The following is a 20,164-nucleotide window of genomic DNA, read 5'->3' as shown; positions in this document are numbered from 1 at the left end:
GGGGTATAGGGAACTTTTGGGATAGCATTTGAAATGTAAATAAAGAAAATAATAATAATAATAATAATAATAATAATAATAATAATAATAATAATAAAGATAGGTGAATAAAAAAATGCCTTAAGATTATTCCCTACTTACAATAACAATATTTTAGTCCAGCTCTTAATTACAGTATTAAACACAAGTCAAAATGATCTACCTAATCCTACCTTTTTCAATTATTCTATATATACTACATTCCTGTGAATTACTTTGAGCTCAAACTAGGCATTGAAAAATGAATGCTTTCCCCTATAGCAATCTATCCTCTTGTACCAATATGTTGAGAGAAAGTGCAAACTCATTAATTAGGAGAAAAAGAGACCATCCTTCGTTAGCTTCATTTTAAGTCTCTGCTTAGTTCAATGATCCAGCTCAAATGGCTGAAGGATATTGTACTTCAAACTAAATCTCCAGTTTCCTTTAATTGAGAACTAAACATTTTCCAAGTAGCTATCACACAAACATACCTTGCAATGGAGAAGGAGAGCTATAGGAAGATACTTGCCTAAGCAGGACAAGGTGCTCAGCTCAAGCCCAGGATCATGGCAAAGAACCAAAACAAGGGTCAATAAAAATGTGAAATTCTTAGTTTTGAGTCCGTGACATAACACAGGTATTAATTTGAGAATATAAAGAGAGATATCAATGATAACATATTTGTTTGCACAAATAGGTCCTTCCCTGGTTAAAACACAGCTGCCACGCATACAAAGCATAGTGAACACAGCAATACAGAAAAGTCTATGCAAGGAGTTTAAGTTTTTAAACATAATGCAACTTTTAAGAATTGCATTTAAAAACAGCATTCTTGGATATATCAAAGAAAAGTATCAAATTTGGTTTAAAAAAAAAAAAAGCATTCCCTTCAATACAGTAAGAAATTAGTAGTTGTGGATAGCACTTAAAAAGAAGCCGGGCGCAGTGGTGCACGCCTTTAATCCCAGCATTCGGGAGGCAGAGGCAGGCGGATTTCTGAGTTCGAGGTCAGCCTGCTCTACAAAGTGAGTTCCAGGACAGCCAGGGCTATACAGAGAAACCTTGTCTCAAAAAACCAAATTAAAAAAAAAAAAAAAAAAAAAAGTCTACCCAGAATAAGCTGGGCACAGTAGCACGTTCCTTTAAGCCCAGCACTCCAGGCAGAGGCAAGTGGATCTCTGTGAGTTCAAGACAGTCTGGTCTACAGAGTGAGTTCCAGGAGGACCAGCACTACATAGTGAGACCTTGTTTCAAAAAAATAAATAAATAATAAAATAGAAATATTTTTGTTGAAATAATTATAGACTGTTATGGATAGCCCTAGGGCTAATTATATTTGATGTTAATTCTGTTCTCTGATGAGGGGTGGTGAACTAGGAATGAGTCAGCACTCAAGTGATTTCCTGTAAACCTGCTCCCACTTAATTTGTAAAATAAAGGAGAGCTGATGATTGGGCAGATAAAAGGAAAGGTAGAGGAGAGAGGGTGTGGGGAAGAAAGAGAAAATGGAAGACAGGACACAGAAGAGGAGGAAGAAGAAAAACAGAGCAGACACAAATGGCCTGGAGAAACTGCAAGTTCTAAGAGATCTCATAGATGTGGAAGATGGTAGTGTAGATCTGTCCAATCTAGGCACACCGCGTGTAATTATATTAATTGTGTTGTGTTTTCATTGCTGGGGCATATTTGGGAGGAGATTTACTTCAACATTAGACTACCACAGTGCCAAAGCATTATCTGTAAAGTGTAACAAATAACCCTGAAAACAGGGACAGAGGAAGTAAGGTCTATGGTGAGTAGCAGGTAGGTAGCAGGGCTGACCAGCCTGGGAAAGAGGCCAATGTGTACAGCCACCAGGTATGCAGTGGTGCATGACCATAGTCAGAGAGTTGACATAAGGTATGAATTGAAGACAGCCCAGAAGCTATATCTTGATGGCTTACCTACTACATCATTTAAATTCTTTTAAACATTCCAATATACCTAAAAATTTGAACTTCAAATTGAGTTATTTAAGAAAAACAAAATTAAAAGGGCAATTTTACAATAAGATGAACAAAGCTATAATATATTGTATTACTAGAACACTAAGAAAATAGAATGTCAGTGTTTTCACTGCAAAACAGTGATAAACAGGTAAGGTAATATGTACTAATAAGATTGAATTAGCTATTCCCACAGATACATTCTAAATTCAATACACATCCTTTGTCTTTTCTGTGGATTAAAATACATGAATAAGCTACTTTTACACCACATACAGTGAGTTCAGTTTTGATAAACAAATACTATATACTCACATGACTTAAGAGGCAGTGATAGAAATGGTGACCACTAGAGTCAATATTATTTCACTACTTGTTAAGGAAATTGTAACCAGAAAAGTCAAGATTGAAATCCATTAAATAATTCTAATGTTTTCTTAAGGAAATACAAAAATAAATTAATTTTAACAATAAATTGCTCACCAGGACAAACAGATACCATTTCCAGTAATAGATTTTGATTGAGTTTGGCCAACAATCTCTCTTATAGACCTACCAAACGTTAGTCAACTCACATTATCACTCAAAAATACTCTGTAACTATTTTGTTCAATGTCAATCATATCCTTGCTTTAAAAGATGTATGTTACATATACTGTTCTAACTCTTTTTTTTTTAAAGATTTATTCATTTATTATATGTAAGTACACTGTAGCTGTCTTCAGACACCCCAGAAGAGGGCATCAGATCTCATTACGGATGGTTGTAAGCCACCATGTGGTTGCTGGGATTTGAACTCACGACCTTCAGAAGAGCAGTCGGCACTCTTAACCGCTGAGCCATCTCTCCAGCCCCCTGTTCTAACTCTTAAACAGTATGAGCACCTTCTCATATATTCCTACTCATATATATATATATATATATATATATATACACACATATTCATCTGTGTATGTATGCACGTGAATGCACCTACATTCATATGGAAGCCAAAGGTTAACTTTGCATGTCTCCCTTAATTGTTCCTGACACAATATCTCAATAAACCGAGAACTTCCCACAATTCTGCTATGCTATCTGGCCAGTGAGTTCTGAAGTTTGCCTATCTCTGCCTTTCCAGCATCAGGATTACTGAAACTCACCACAGAGCCACCAGCCAGGTTTTATAATGAGTAGTAGGGATCGTATCTCAAGCACCTGTTTGTGCAGCAGCCTCCCAAGACCCTCTGCTGAGTTCTTACTTGATATTTTATTCCTTGTGGCATTAACTTCTGAATAATCCCTAAATTTAAAAACTGTCACCCATTAATTCCCTGAGGATAAAGTTGTTAATGAACTGTTGAAACTGTGTTTTTAAACTCTCTTCTTGGGTGGACAAGACAGCTCAGAGGTTAAAGTTGTTTATCACCAAGTCTGATGGCGTGAGTTCAATTCCTAGAACCTGCACAGTGAAGAGGAAAACTCCCAATGGTTGTCCTCTGATCATTACATATTACGTATCCACCATGATAATGTATCCCTCACACACTAAGACACACAAAATAAATTAATTTGTCATAAAAAGGAAAATAGGAAAGGAGATAGCATTTGAAATGTAAATGAAGAAAATATCTAATAAAAAATTTTAAATTAAAAAAAAAAAGAAAAAAGAAAAACATCCACTCAGAGATGCTATGTTTCCTGTATTAAATTATTCTGTTGTCAATGACGAAACAAACCATCATGACATAACTCTTCAGTAGTAGTAACTTTTAACAATGTATAGACAAATTAAAAAGCAAGTGCTACACTGGCATGCTTTCACAAATGTCATCATATCTCATGCTTACAGAGAAAATATTCTCTTGTTATAAATAAAGAAAATACATATTTAAAACTAAAACTTAGACCCAAATTTCAGAAAATAAAAGGGGGCTAGGTCGACCTTTATCTCCTTTTTTCAGCCTCTGATGGAGAAAGCGAAACAAAACAGAGAATCAAATTTGCTTTGTCTGACCAAATAATAATTTCCCAGGGTAATTGCAAAGTATTACATACAGCTGAATCAGTACATGGCACTGTACCTCAAGCTGTTTCCTAAAGTTCTGAGCCAAAGCATTACATCTCCACTGGAAAAAACCTCCCATCCTGCCTTCACCTATGAATGCTAGGTGACCAGAGAAAGGTGTTAGTTAGTAAAAGCAAAGATGCCTGACTTACTCACCAGCTCCTTCAGCTGCACCATATAGTTGGCATGTGGAAAGCATTGCAATGGGGATTAAAGAACTCAAAAGGAGATGAAAGTGTGCAGGTAACGAATGTAAACCGCAGACAAGAAACTGTCTATCCATGCAAGCTCAAAAGAGTATGAATTACTTACATCGAATGGGATGAAGAAGAATCATGTTGAAAGAACAGAAATATTGTCTGTCAAAATCTGAAATAAAGTTTCTTTCCCACTGACCTAAGTTAATGATTTAAGTCAGATGAAAACTTTTATAGTCACATAGGGGACTTTCAACAGTTCAGACATTTCCTGTACTCTTAAATCACTTTCACATGATTTCCCATACACAAATCACTTATAAGAACTTGCAATATTAAAACAAGAAAGAAATAATATTTTTTTTTACTAAATTCAAATGTCAAACTAAGATGTGGAAGTCAGCCAATATAATAGTGTTCCTGGCATGTGAACACTCATGTGCTCATGAACAGAACAAATATTACTTATTATTTTGTAAATACCAATGAAGCAACTACTAACCACGAAATCCACTCCATAATCTTAAATCTGATAGAATTCCCTAAGAATGGGTCATGTTATCCATTAACAAACTTTTTTTATTGGTTATTTTATTTATTTACATTTCAAATGTTATCCCACTTCCCAGATTCCCCTCCACAAACTTCCATCCCCTTCCCCCACTCCCTGCTTCTATGAGGGTGCTTCCTCACCCACCCACCCACCTCAGCACCCTAGCATTCCCCTACTCTGGGTCATCAAGCCTCCACAGGACCAAGAGGGTCGCCTTCCACTGATGGGAGATAAGGCAATCCTCTACTACATATCCAGCTGGAGCCACGGGTCCACCCATGTGTACTTGCTTGCTGGTTTAGTCCCTGGGAGCTCTGGGGGATCTGGTGGCTGATATTGTTTTTCTTCCTATGGGGTTGCATACCCCTTCAGCTCCTTCAGCCCTTCCCCTAACTCTTCCATTGGGGTGTCTGCACTCAGTCAAATGGTTGGCTGACTGTATCCACATCTGTATTGGTCAGGCTCTGGCATTATTTTGCATGGGCTAATACACTGATTAAAACAAGAGGCAACAAAAGATTAGAAGCTACCAGGCAGTAGTGGGGCACACCTTTAATCCCAGCACTTGGGAGGCAGAGGCAGGTGGATTTCTAAGTTCAAGGCCAGCCTGGTCTACAGAGTGAGATCCAGGACAGCCAAGGTTATACATACAGAGAAACCATATCTCAAAAAACTGGAAAAAAAAAGATTAGAAGCTGAATGAAAAGCATATTCCAATGAAGATGCTATCACTTCATCTCCTGCTACAATGTCAGTAAATTATAAGGACTATACACATATACAGACTGTATTGCACTGTAGTAGATCTGTAAACCAACACCTTAACACAATACAAAGGCTGAAGTGGCAAATCAGATTTGAAGTTTTTAATTAAATTGTTTAAAGTATGCAATCAACAACACAACACAAATCCATTGGTCAGATCAGAATCTCAATTAAGAACATAGAATATTAATTAGCATACAGTATCGAAAAAAATCCATAAGTAAAGATTACTTGTTGGCTTTTGTGGAGTTTTTTTGTTTTGTTTTGTTTTGTTTTTTTACAAAGAACATTCCCTCAAAACACCTAAAGACATACATAACTAAATGATCATAGTTTATTTCAAAGAACTACATTACCTAGGAAAAGTATTTTCTGCAGTAATGAAGAAGGGAATACTGAGGTACAGATATGATCTTTGAAAACAAGTACAAGCTCTGTGTTATCAACACTTTCTAGAAAAGTTGTAGTAAAAATCAGTCCTCATTTAAATATAATTCAGTTATGTTTTCCAAATAAAGTAAAATAGAAAATTACATGTAAGATTCATTCATTCTACTGAAAATTGTTAATGTCTATTATAGTAAGATTCACTAATATACTGGCAATTATCCCAAATTACATGGCTTCAAAATCTTATAGTTTTATAGTTTTTACATCTACAAAGAGACAATCCAGGAATCTGGAATCTTCTATCATTAATAACTTAGTCGGATTGTCTAAGAGGAAAAAATAATCTTCAACCCCTTATAAATTACTATAAAATGTCATTTTGGATATTTACTTATCTGACATAAAATCCATACTTAAATTGACATGTAAGATTAATATTTTATATTATTATTTAATATTGAATAGGGAAATAAACCATTCTCACTATATAGCTGACAAACCCAGGCTATAAAATGGTACTCTGAAAGAATTAAAAATATGAGGGTGCCTCACATTTTACGCATGAGGAAACACAATGAACGGAAAAGGCCAACAAGTTTTCAGCAGCTGAAAATGCTAATTTAATTACTGAAAAGAAATCATGCGGAGAAGCTCACTGAAGAACATAATTTACAAAGCATAGAGGAAGTTATATAAAAGTATCAAGAACATTTTAGTACCTGGTATAGTTATAAACCCAGACTTCTAGATCGCATGGATAATATTTGATCAGAAAAGGCCTGCATAAAAATAGTGGCAGTCCAATAACACCAAAGTATTAAAAATATATTTAAACAAACAAACAAGATGTGTTAATATTCTAATATGTTGAAAATGTACATGCAAAGTTAAAACATAAAAATAGTAATATTCATCTTTAAATTGTCATTAAAGATAAATACAATATAGTATGTTTGGCTAAATAAATATGCTCTAGGTCCTGTTAGAAAATGTAGCTGGAATTAAAGTTATGGGTCAATAGACAAAGATCTGAGATTGGATGTAAAGGACCCACTTAAAGCTTTGTGCAGCAAAATAGCTGTTACACCAATACTTCCAGAAGTAAAGGGGAAAGAGGCAGCAGGTCAGATCCCTAGAACTCACTAGGCAAGCAACTTGGTTGAATTGAGGAGCTCCAGGGCTCAATGAGAGACTCTTGCTTCAAAAGTAGGATAGAATGCAATCAAGGAAGACAACAACACCAACCTCTGAGCTTTATTAAAAATGGACACGCAAGGGCAGATATACCCACAATACATATACACAGAGTTAATGAAGTATTTCTAATATAAGTATTTTGCTTAAAAGGGACTATAAGTTTATTAATTCAAGCAAATAAATTTACCACACAATATGTAGATCTGCTGAAGTTAATAAGAAGTGAGTTCTAGAGCATAATAAATGAAATTCAAAGCAGTATTGTCTAAAAGAACATCATGAAACTCTTACTGAAAAAAATTTTAACTTAAATTGGCTCTGAAAAATAAAATCATTAAGGGATAATTTTTATTACATCTGGATTACAGATGTGTATAATTTATGCAAACTGAAACTGCAGAAACAACAAATTTTTAGTAAAACTTAGTCTTGAAATGTATACATTTACACTATTTATGAGGTAATGTCCAATGTTGAACATGACATGATTTTTAATATACTTCCTGTCTACAGCTTCAAAAACTCTTTAAAACAAAGTTAAAATGTGTACCTACTGATGATCTATGACTTTAATGGAACATTAATACAAAAGGAAAATATTTCACTGAAATTAAAAAAAAAAAGCAAAGAACTAAAGTGATGCACTCCTCAGAGCTACATCATCAGAGATTATTGACAGTAAATAAAACATATCAGCCTCTTTACTATTACAGGCTCTGTAAACAAATATACAACAGAATCTCTGTAAGAAAAAAGTAGTTAGTAGTTAGTAATTAGTAGCAAAAACTTCAGAAAGTTACTAAAAGTCAAGCTATGGATAACCTTTCAACTATACACACTACTCTGCTGTGATGGTTTTCATCTTTTATAAAGTAAAAGGAAAACATTTGAGCTTATCTATCTTTACATAATAGAAAGTAGCAGCTAGATGTCTTTTAAATATCTTCAATTAAATATCTTTAATCTTGAAATGCTTTTAAATATCTTCAATTTTTAACAAATGTTCTTGTCAAATGTTTTATTTCATCTGTTTTAGTCATTTATATAGCTATGAAACCAGTCATTCCCTTTCTGAAGTCACGTTTGTTGCAGATGTCCAAGAGGAACTACTAAATTGAGCATTGGTTACAGGATTAGTCATACAAAATATGGTCTCTCATGGGCCACAGAACGAGAGATGCAGGTATAGCAGGAAGACTCAACAGGCAACAGCCCAGGCTGCCAAGCCTGATCACATGGTGCAAGCAGAAAATTGAAACCTCTCAAAACCATCAAACACATACAACCACAACAAGAGACTCGCAAAAAGGACTATGTCCTTTACTGATTTTCTTTATTTGAAACCACCAGATTACAGCCCCATTCCCATTATCAAAAGCAGGTCAACAATAAACCAAAGATGCAGTGATCAAATGTCAGGGTGAACTGGTGCTGAACCAAGACAGCTCTCCCAGAATCCTCCATGATTCTCATAAACTAAATTTTGAAGACTAACAGCATGCTTCTTTAGATTATACTACCATTCTGCTTAAGCAGATAATTACCATCTAAACACAGTATATAAACAAACATATAGCAGTATCTTACCTCAAATTCTGCATGTCTGTGAATATCCTCTGCTCTCTGCCTGCTCAGGATAAATTCGGCTTCATTTGCTACTCTTACTAAATGATCCTTCATTGTTTGGCTAAGTAACCTGTAAGAGATGGATATTGTCAAATAAACATATGTATACATATAATAACAAATGGCTAGTTAGGTTCAATGGTAGTATATTTTGTTCTTTTGAAGAGAAAGGAATATTTAATGCCTTGTTCTTGCTTCATACACAGTGAGGTATCAATATTATTTCACTTCAACAAGTGAAAGAAAGAAGCATCAAAAGTTTATACTCTGGTAACAGTGGATTTACTGGCCAACCAACTAAAGCAATTAATAATTCAACATTAAAGCTGAAGTGGTGAGCTGTTACCTTTAATGGCAGTGGGAGGCACCACTGTTTGGGTAAGTATACCCAGAGGAGCATGTGCTGACGACTTTTGTCTTAGTCCAGGACAGTCCTGGAAGGGATGAACTCTAAGAGTGGGAACCTAGTTGACATCAGGACAACAGGAGTGTCTTTAATTGGATACTGAGATTTTAGACTTTACTCTCTCATGCTTCCCACAGCACCCAGCACCCTGATAGGAACAGTTTCTTCTCCATGCACTTCCACTATGATATACTGTCTAGCCACTGGCAAAACAAAACAAAACAACCAAAAAAAAAAAAAAAAACACACATGGGCCAAGTGAAACAAATAGATGAACTGAGCCGTATGAACTGAACAAATTGGGTATTTTTGTCACATCATGCAACACTAAAATATAAGGCAGCCAAGACTTAAGAAGACAAAGACCCTCGAGGAGGAAACACACATTCAGCATGACTCTTCTCACTAAGGCATATGTATTCAAAAGAGAGAATGATGAAGCTAAACAAAGCTGTCAGTAACCACACAGAACAAAGAAGATCAAGACAGACAGACAATCTGACAAGATAAGGTATATAGAATCCCAGAATTTTTAGCAGGTTTCCAAGCGTAAATTCAAAAATTCAGAAACTACAGCCTAGAATCAAAAAACTCAAAAGTATTTCAAGAAAACATTACAGGGACAAAGGAGTATCATCAGGCTCTTCATTTGTATTTTCGTTCCAAAATAAAAATACAACTTTCTATGTTACTATTTTGTTATACCTACAAGATGAATACTTTAATTAGATAAGTTATACAAAAGAAAAATCCCACGTATAAATTAAAGACATTACAAAGAATAAAAGTAAGCAAAACTATCAGCATGGACAAAATAATGCCAATTATGAAAAGCATCCAAAGAATATATGCTAGGAAGGGCAAAGTCACACTAGATTCGATACAGCCTGAGGTAAGTTCAGTAAAGAAGTTAATATCATCAGTCTCTGCATCATTGTTTATCAGGGAAACAAATTAAAGCTGCAGTGTTCTATAAAAACCACCTGCGATAGTTAATATTGTCAAATTGGCAAGATCTAGAATCACTGGGCAATTGTTTAGATAAGGTTAATGGATGTGGGGAGACCCACTCTCAATGTGAGTGAGCAGTGCTACTCCATGGGTACTGGAGTCCTAGACAGACTAAAAGGAGAGAACAAGCTGACCCAAGCATTTATGGCACTCTGCTTTTTGAATGCGAAAACACTGCGACCAAAAGCCCACACTCTGGCCTCCATGCCTCCCCAGACATGACTGACTGACTCTCAGTGTGTAAATCAAACCCTTCCTTGAACTGCTTTGATCAGGTGTTCATCACAGTAATTAAAAGGCTAGCTGTATAAAAAAAATTCATTAATAATTTGTCAAGTTTTGCCAAAGATATGAAGAACCACAGATTCTTAAAATCACAAAATGTGTAACAATGCAAATCAAATTCCTAACAGCAATTTTTTATTAGAGCAAAACATTAGCAACTACCCAAATCTCCAGAACACTTAAGTTATTCTTTAAATGACTGAATATCCATATGATGAAACACAAGTAGTAACAAAAAGATACCTAATTATATGCATAACAAAATAATTTCACAATATTGAGCAAAACTTCATGAATGAATATAATTCAAACAAATAATCTTGTATAAGTCTTTAAAATTGTGATATTAAAGTCAAGAGGCAAAGGTCAGCTTTACTTAAGACCTGGACTAAGAAGTCAAATGGTCCACACAGAATTAAACCTAGTTTTTATAGTGTACTAGTTGTTGACAAGACATTTGACAGTGCTTTAAAAGGCAGGTAGACAAAAAAATGTTAAGCCAATGGAGGAGTTAGTCAGTTATAATGAGAGTAAAGCCTTGATTTTAGAACACTGTGAGGTAGAATAAATTAAATCTAGACACGACAGAGGAAATATTGATAAAGTGTGTTGACTGTAGGTCTGGAGGAAGGTGGTATAGAAAAGGAAGGAGGCTTGAATAACTTTTGAGGTTACTTGACTGGGGAATGGGACAATGGTGTGCCATTGACTAATCAATTCAATTACTGTTTGAGTGCTGCAAGGCAATATATTGACAACAGATTCATGATGTGGTTGCAAGTCTTCAGAGGGAAACTAAGAAGCCCAAAACAGTATTTCATATCTGCACTCTTGAAAGCCCCTGCTTTCTCAGTCTTACACTTCTAGGAAGTCATTCATTAGCAGGTTCAAAAGTTACATGGTGGATTGTATAATATATAAATGTGTGCTATTTAAAAGCATTTTAAAAATACCCTGATCATATCACTTCAAAATTGTAGAGAAGATTTTTTTTTTTTAATTGACGATAAAAGTAGCTAGAGATAGTTTGAGGCTATGGGGCAGAATCTTTCACATTTGCAGTCACATTATATAAAAAAGAGTATAATGTCATATAAAAGGGGAAAGCATTTATTTTTAAGTCTTCTATTTTTGTTTCTTTTCATTATTGCTTGTTCAACCTCAGTGAATATATACCTAGGAGGAGGAGAAATAGTGTCTGTCTCTAGCCTAGGTATGTGCAAGTGTTCTTTGTAAAGGACCAAATAATAATGTAGGGTTTGTAGAACATACAGCTTCTGCTACAGCTGTTCAGCTCAATATAATCCTATGAATTGGAAACAACCACAGGTGATACTTAAACAAGTGATCTTTTAAAACTTTATTAACAAAATAATCAGTAGGTCAGCTTTGGCCACAGGCTGTAATTTGTTGACCTCATATTGGATAACAAGCAATTTGATACATTTTCTTTTATATTTTTCTCAAACGAATATTGTACATTTTATCATGGACTCTTTTGTTATACAAAATCAGATACACCTATGCTACTACAGTGCATATTTGGCTCATTAGTTTTTAATTTTTATTTTATAAAGATTTTAATGGTGAACTTAGATCTGTTTTCTTGATTCTAGGATCATGTTCATCTGATATGTTATAAGAAGTATAGTAATTCCTTTGGATTTAGTCTGTGTATAATTCATCTATTTTGCCACAAACATTGATAAAAAGTGAAGCATATTCCATTTAGAATTTGAATTGAAAGTTAATTGTGCATGGTTTTTGGATCTTACATTTGTAGAGGAGAACTTTGAGCTTCTCTACTATCTTGGTCCTGTCCTTTTGCAGACAAGGGTTCAGAAGATCACCATGTAACAGTCATATTCCAGGAACCTACCATTTAATAAACACTCGCTCACTATATTTCTCTCTTCTCTCATTAAGGTGTTGATCTTTCTATTTCTATACTTTAAAATCAGATGTTGAGAGCCTGGAGAGGTGACTCAATGGTTAAAAAGCACTTGCTGTTATTCAAGAGGACCTGGGTTCAATTCCTAGCAACCACATAGTGGCTCGCAACCATCTGGAACTTCAGTCCCAGAAGACCTGACACTCTCTTCTGGCCTTGAGAGCATGTCATTCACATGGCACACAACAAAAACAAACAAACAAACACTACACATTCAGGCAGAACAGTCATACACATTTTAAAAATTCAGATGTTTAATTGACACTACCATGGTGTCACACATACACTTGCAAGGGAAAAACAGGAGCATCAAGAATCAAGATCAGTCTTAGCTACATAGTGAGGTCAAGGTCAGACTCGCAGACGCATGAAAGAAAGAAAGAAAGAAAGAAAGAAAGAAAGAAAGAAAGAAAGAAAGGAGGGAGGGAGGGAGGGAGGGAGGGAGGAACAAAGAAGTTGAAATCAGTTTCATCACAACTCTTTTTTGTCCAGCCCATACCGTATTACCATCCTACAAGTCTTCCTCTCTTTAATTCTTGTAACTTTATCCTGTCTTGCTTACTTAAGTTATCTTTATTATTGTTTCCTTATATATTATTTGCCCTTATGCCTCTGGCAATACAGATTTCCACATAGCTACATCCTTGGTATCTGACATAGGGAAAACATCCCATAAAAAGATACTCAGGAAATGACAGAAACAAATGCTACAAACCACTTTCTATCTCTTTCCTTTTTGTCCCCATTCTTTACATCTAAAACCTGAAACCACTGAAATACTGACTTCAAGCCTCTGCATCTCTATGGAATATGTTGTAATTTCATCTCAAAGATCTTTACATCAATTATGTCTAATATTATGGTATCTACTACATATATTATCCTTTTATGCACTACCTTATACAACTCTTTCTGTATTCTGTGTATAACAATCTATTGTTCAACTAACAAAGAATGTACTTTTCAATTAATCTTTTTTAAGTTAACCACACCATCAAAAAAGTACAATTCAGGAGAGTTGTGCCTAATCACTCCTGAAATACTTAATAAGCATTTAATGCTCTTACAGATAAATGGAGCCAATGAACTCTATTTATCAACTTATAAACTATATTTAAGTCAGAATCTTGCAAGGTCCTTTAATATTTGTCCTTTCATTAGAGCAAATATTAAAATGACCTTACAAAGTAAATGAACACACATTTTTTTTCCTAAAAGGCCATTTCCTCTCATGTAAATGCTTATCTTTCTAAATATACCAATTATGCAATTTTAGCAAGTATAATTTATATAATAATTGTGTAACTCTTCTTGCAAATGAAGAATTAAAGGCAAATGAGGCCAAAGTCTTAATTATAACAAGCAGTTTCAAAATGTTGGGTTTACTATAAAGTAGATTAATCTCTGAATGCAGAGCACAAAATGACTCACATATTTTAATATTAAGAAGAAACTCTATGTATAATTTATACCTACAGTGCAAGGAGGAAGGGAAAAAAACACTACTGTGTCAACCTTAGGAAACATACAGCCCTATCAAGTGACCAACTACAAAAGATTCACGCTAGAGGCTCAATAAATAACAGTAATGATGACAGCTATCTCCCATAACTACATTACGAGCCATTGTCCACATCTGATTATTCCAGTCTAGACCCAGGCTAAGCACATGTACACATTTCTACCAAGTTTTCCAATATTACTGCTCTGTTTCTTCGGCTTTCTATAACCTCCATTAGCATCTATTCTCAAATTTCACTCCTACACAGAAACATCATTACGTCCATAAACTCTAACAACTAAGAAAGTAGAAATAAATTCCATACTTTAATTATGATTTTAACACTGTAATATCTTTAGAATTGATTACAGAGAAATATCACACACCAGTAAGGGGGGACTGATTCTAAATGGCAATGCTATATAAAGCTAATCTTAAAGACTTCTAAGATCATGGCCACTACAAAATAAAGTAACATTTGTTCTTACGGTGAAAAATAATTTCCTAACTCTCCAGGCATCAGCCTTCCTTCATCTCTTTCTTACAACCCTCCTTTTCCTATATTTGTTCCTATCCCTCCCTCCCATTTCTCCCTCTCTCCCTCCTTCTCTCTTTCATAGAAACTTTAATATCAAGGCATCCTTAAATGGGTACCTATCTACTCACAAGTTAATAAACAACTTCTAAGTATAATACATAATGGCCCAAGCATCACAGAATATACAATATGGAGCCTGAGAGAAAAGGATGCTGTAAAATTCTGAACTCAGAAGGCATAGACAGGAAGTGGTATCAACTTGGAGGCAGCCTCCACAGGGAGTCCCAGGCTGACCAGGGCTTTATAGTAAAACCCTGTCCCCCCCCCTTTTTTTAAAGCTTTGAAATTCAGTGGAATTTTGTGCATTCTGATTCATGATAGGTGTTTATTCAGAACTATTACTTTAAATCAATACAAATAAGACAACCTTCAAAAAAAAATCACAGAAAAACAATATGAATACAAAAAAATTTGCAAAATTTATTAAAGGCTGAAGTGTGATGTGTTATCTATACAATGTTGAATGAGCTAAAAAGTTAAATGTGAAAAATAATCTGAACACCTGAGTTTTAATTTAAAAAGTACTTAGAGAATTGAGAAACATACTTTTATTCTAATTAAAGAAAGTTACTATTTTTGATAAAATATTAAACCTTTACAAAATAAATAAATAAAAAGAAACAGCACAAATGGACTCATCAGCTACCCTCACAGATTTCAACACCAACTGGTCCACAGGAGTAAACAGAAATGAGAGGGTTCCTAATCAACAAATAGACCCAAAACAGGGTAACATCAAAACAATTATTTTGGTATATAATTGAAGCTACCATAGTACACACTGTAGTAGTAAGGTTTACTACTGTTATTACTAAGTTAGGGAGGAAAGGATTTATTTGGCTTACACTCCCACATCATAGCCCATCACTCAAGAAAACCAGGGCAGGGCTGGATCCTGGAGACAGGCACTGATGCAGAGGAAATGGAGGGGTGCTGCTTATTGCCTTGCTCACCATGGCTTGCAAATAGGACCCAGAATGCTCATCACCCACAATGGGCAGGGCCCTCCTCCATCAGTCACTAACTTAAAAAATGCCCTACAGATTTGCCTACAGCTGCATCTTATGGAGGCATTTTTTAAATTAAGAACCCCTCCTCTCAGATGACTGTAGCTTTTGTCATCCAGCACATACATATTGAAATTTAAGCCAGAAAGCATCCTTATTTAAATTCAAATGTTCTCTTCCATTAATATGGGAAGAATACACTGTAACTACACTGCTTCTTTGAGGGCTTCTTTGAGGGCAATAAATATTTTTGTCGTTTTACTATAATATAACCCAGATTAAAAACATCAATGGTAAAAGCCAAAGGGGACACAATAAAATGATTGAGTTCCTCATCCTTCCTATTCCTCCTTTACTTTGTCTCTACCCATCTTTCTACTGGATATCTCCACAGAGGTTTGTAAGTCATCCGTACCATTAAGGGAAGTGTAGGGAAATGCTGGAGTTGCTAACAGAATGCTCGGACAGCAGAAGTGCAGTATTAAACAGTTGAATTTTGAAGACTCGGGCAAATGTATTAGCAGTAGAGACATCTTGCCTCTTATGAAGGTTATTTTCATATCTAGATATAAGTACAGTTACTACTATAACGAGTAGATATTGGCTGTCCCTCGACAGAACTTAATACCTGTGACTAACACTACATGGAATAATCTGTTCTTTCTGTGTTCTCAAGTGTGGGAGAAAGACAAAAGAACCAGAAAATTTACTGGGTCTCCTCCATGTCATAAGAGTTGTGCTTGTCCTGGCCCCTGTGCACAGCAAAGCTGGCTCATCTGCCAGAGCAGATTCTAGATGAGTCATTTCCATTACTCAAAAGAATGGTCTGCAGATGTGTAAAATATTTGCCTCATGCAAAGTGTAAGCTGAGGTTTGACAAGCTAAAGTCCCTACTGTGTGGCCTCAGAGATATTGCAAGCAGTTTTCTCATCCTTTATGAATGTTAATTGTGTCGATAAAATCCTTATGTGATGTCTCTGTAGCCCACAGCATCCTCTCATTTATTTAATGCTCTGCTCACCTTCCAACACCACCATTTTTTGGATGTCACTGAGATTAGAAAATTGGGATCAACTACTAGTATCTAGACTGGCCCACCCAAAGCTGATGATCTTTGTCTTTACCTAATGGTAAATGTGTGCACGCATGCACACAAACACACACACACACACACACACACACACACACACACACACACACACACACACACATACACTAGGGTAGGGGAGAGGAAACTGATGCTGGATGGATGGATGGATATATGGACAAATGGATAAAGTCAGATGGATTGACATAGGTTATTTATTTATTTATTTATTTACACTACAGATTTTATTCCCCTTCTGGTCTGCCCCTACAACTGTTCCACATCCCATACCTCCTCCCGTCACCCTCTACCCCACCAGACCTCTAAACTCCCTACAGCCTCCAGTCTCTTGAGAGTTAGGTGCTTCTTCTCTCACTGAACCCAGACCCAGCAGTAAAATAAATGATTTTTTAAAATGAACTGAAACCACTGATGGAGACAATTTCTCAAAATGTATTTTTAGTAAATAAAACCAAATATGATCAGAAAAGTTTATATTAATTACTATGGTATTTTACAAATTACCAAATTCAGGATGGGAACTTAATAGTTAAAATGTTTTAAAAATATTGCATCTTTAAAGTAATACAATCTATTGTTTCCTTGATTTTTTACCATCAATTTTAAAACGATTCAGCAAAAGGAATTCTGTCTCTTATTGTAATGTATAAATGAAGTAAAAACAACAGAAAACCACTAAAAATAAAAACCCAGTAACACAAATAACATAAAACTCACAAGCTTTCTGACAATTTTGTCTACGTCAATTTACAAAAAAATAAAATTAAATAAAAAAATTAATTGGTACCGTTTTCATTATTCATACTGTATGGACAAATAAGTAACAATTCCAGCACCAGGTACGAGGTGACTCTGAGCTATTAGACGGGCTGCAGAAGCCTGAGAACAACAGACTATTGCTATTAATCCTGGTTACCCACCAGAAGCACCTGGTATGAGGTGACTCTGAGCTATCAGACAGGCTGCAGAAGCCCCCAGCACAATACAGACTATTGCTATTACTCCTGGTTATCCACCTGAACTTGATGGTAAGACCCTATTGCTTAAGACTGTACATGCTTTGGTCATAGGTTCCAGTTAGACTTAAAAGCTTTCTCCTTGCAGACTAGCTTGCATAGTGCTCACCAGAAAGATGGTATACAGGCTGCTAGGGGAGAAAATTTATTAACAGCCTTCCCCAGCTATGAGTCTTGCATGTTACATTACTGACCTGCCAGGCACAATACACTTAATGACATAGTAGTGGCATGGATTGACAGAATTAACAATTGCTTTCTGGTTGGATTTGAGGCCTGCACCATAGGAGCCTAGTATTATAAACCTGGTCAGCAGCCCTTGGCTTGATAGGTCATAGACCTAAGAAAGAACCTACTATTTTATGAAATAAGCATGTTGTTAAATTCCCTTCACAACACTCATGTTTCAACTCATAAATTCACACTGCTCTTAGCCTTCCTCTGGAAAGCTTTCTGCTGTAGGACAACAGTTAATGCAGAGAATTATGGCTGGTCAACATGCTGAGAATATTTAACAGTGGAGGAGTGTTCTATCTAAACAGGGTATCTACATCACCTCCTCCAAGATTCAGGAAAGATGACAAAAGAAATGGAAAGAATATAAGAGCCATAGAATGGGAAATGTGCCATACAACAATGGCTCCTGCATATGACATGATCATTGCACTCATGAACTTACCACCGTGTGCTTATTTGCACAAGACCTACATAAGACTGGGCCTGTCAACATTTCCTCAGGATGGGGAAAGGGCTCGTAATCCCCCAATCCTATTGATAGTTAATGGTTGCATCAACATTTCCTCAGGATGAGGAAAGGACTCATCACAATCCTATTGACAGTTAATGGTTGCAAGAGACAGAGGTGTCACTTTCTTCAGTGATAGTGGGTTTACAGAAAGGAAACCAGGAAGGGGATGGCATTTGAAATGTAAATAAATAAAATAATCAATAAAAAAATAAGAATGCTTTCAAAAACTTTAAATTTTTATCAAACACCACAAAACATTAAAAACCAACACTATTATTTAAAGTTAACAATGCACTTGCTTATAAAAGATGAAAACTTCACTTTGTTGACTGAAATTTGTTATTAAAGTTTTTCTGTCTTTTGGTAAAAAAAATCATTTAAAACATACTTGATTATGTCCATCACTGCTATTTCCAATTTCCACTCTAAAATAAGTTTTCTTAAAATAAAAAGCTACTTACATGAACAATGACAGTAATTGAACTAAAAATCATAAAAATATTGTATTATTTAAATACACAAGGGAAACATTTCTCCCAAATAACACCTACATCTGACCTAAGTAATTGATTTGCTAATGATACCCATCAAGTCTGATAAACCGTACTCTGCTGTCTATAAAGGTCTTCATGTTACTTACACTACTAAAACATTCACCAAAGGCCAAATTTACAGCAGCTACTCAATTGATAAGGACAAAGGTCAGATCTACATAGCAAGATGAAAACATCTGGACCTGGTAGTTAAAGAAAAAAAAAAATCTTTATTACTATACTTGTTGCCACTGAGACGCAAGGTAGTATGGAATTTTCAAACTACTTCACAGACACATCCAACCTACATAGACTCACCTAACTTCAAGGTACCGAACTGTATAAAAGGAAAAATCCAATCAGTTGCTTTAGAAACATGCCTCCAAATTGTTCCTTTATATACACTCTATACTGATGAATATCTTTTAAATGAAGAAAATAGAAAGACAAAGCCTGTGGTAAGGCTATCTAGATGTCCCCATTACCACCACTATGACAGGAACAACAGCTTACCACACGATGGCTGGTTATGAAAAGTTATTCCATACCAGGCTAAAATCAGATCAGTGTTTCTTTCAGCTATTATCAGAGACGTTTTCTCTTACAGAGATGGAAACTAATACAGACACGTACACCCGGAAAAAGGGCATTGTCCCAAAGGACGCATCATCCTACTACAGGGTCACCTGATTAACCATGTTCATTGCTGTTCTACTTATAATTGCCCGAAATTAGAAAAATCTGATTGGGTGGAGTTGGGCTGGGGGTGGGGTCATCCTCTTGGAGACCAGAGGTTAGGGAATGGGGAGGGAGGAGTTGTGGGATGTGGAACAGTCAGAGGGTTGGTGGGCCAGGAAGGGAATAAAGTCAGGACTGTAAATAAATAAATAAATAAATAAATAAATAAATAAATAAATAAATAAATAAATAAATTAAAAAAAAAAAACCTTTAGTCAAAACTTCAGTCAAAATTGTGATAAAAACTGCATGGTACGGGTACAGCGACAGACAGATCAATGGAATACAATTGAAGACCCAGAAATGAACCCACACACCTATAATCACTTGATCTTTGTCACTTGATCTTTGACAAGGGAGCTAAAACCATCCAGTGGAAAAAAGACAGCATTTTCAACAAATGGTGCTGGCACAACTGGCAGTTATCATGTAGGAGAATGCAAATTGATCCATTCTTATCGCGCTGTACAAAGCTCAAATC

General features: G+C 35.5%; 1 protein-coding gene across 3 annotated transcripts in view; it reads right to left on the bottom strand.

The window, feature by feature from the left end:
* Positions 1-20,164, bottom strand: part of Lrba (LPS responsive beige-like anchor protein) — a 537,266-nt gene that overhangs the window by 338,370 nt on the left and 178,732 nt on the right. For all 3 annotated transcript variants that reach the window (XM_029537235.1, XM_021195949.2, XM_029537234.1), the window contains exon 36: positions 8,743-8,851. In XM_029537235.1, the coding sequence (XP_029393095.1) occupies positions 8,743-8,851 (109 nt within the window). The remainder of the gene's footprint in view (positions 1-8,742; positions 8,852-20,164) is intronic.

The sequence above is a fragment of the Mus pahari genome, chromosome 4 (assembly GCF_900095145.1).
Source record: "Mus pahari chromosome 4, PAHARI_EIJ_v1.1, whole genome shotgun sequence".
NCBI lineage: Eukaryota > Metazoa > Chordata > Mammalia > Rodentia > Muridae > Mus > Mus pahari.
Note: the sequence above shows the minus strand (reverse complement) of the source record. Positions and strands in the feature narration are given on the sequence as shown.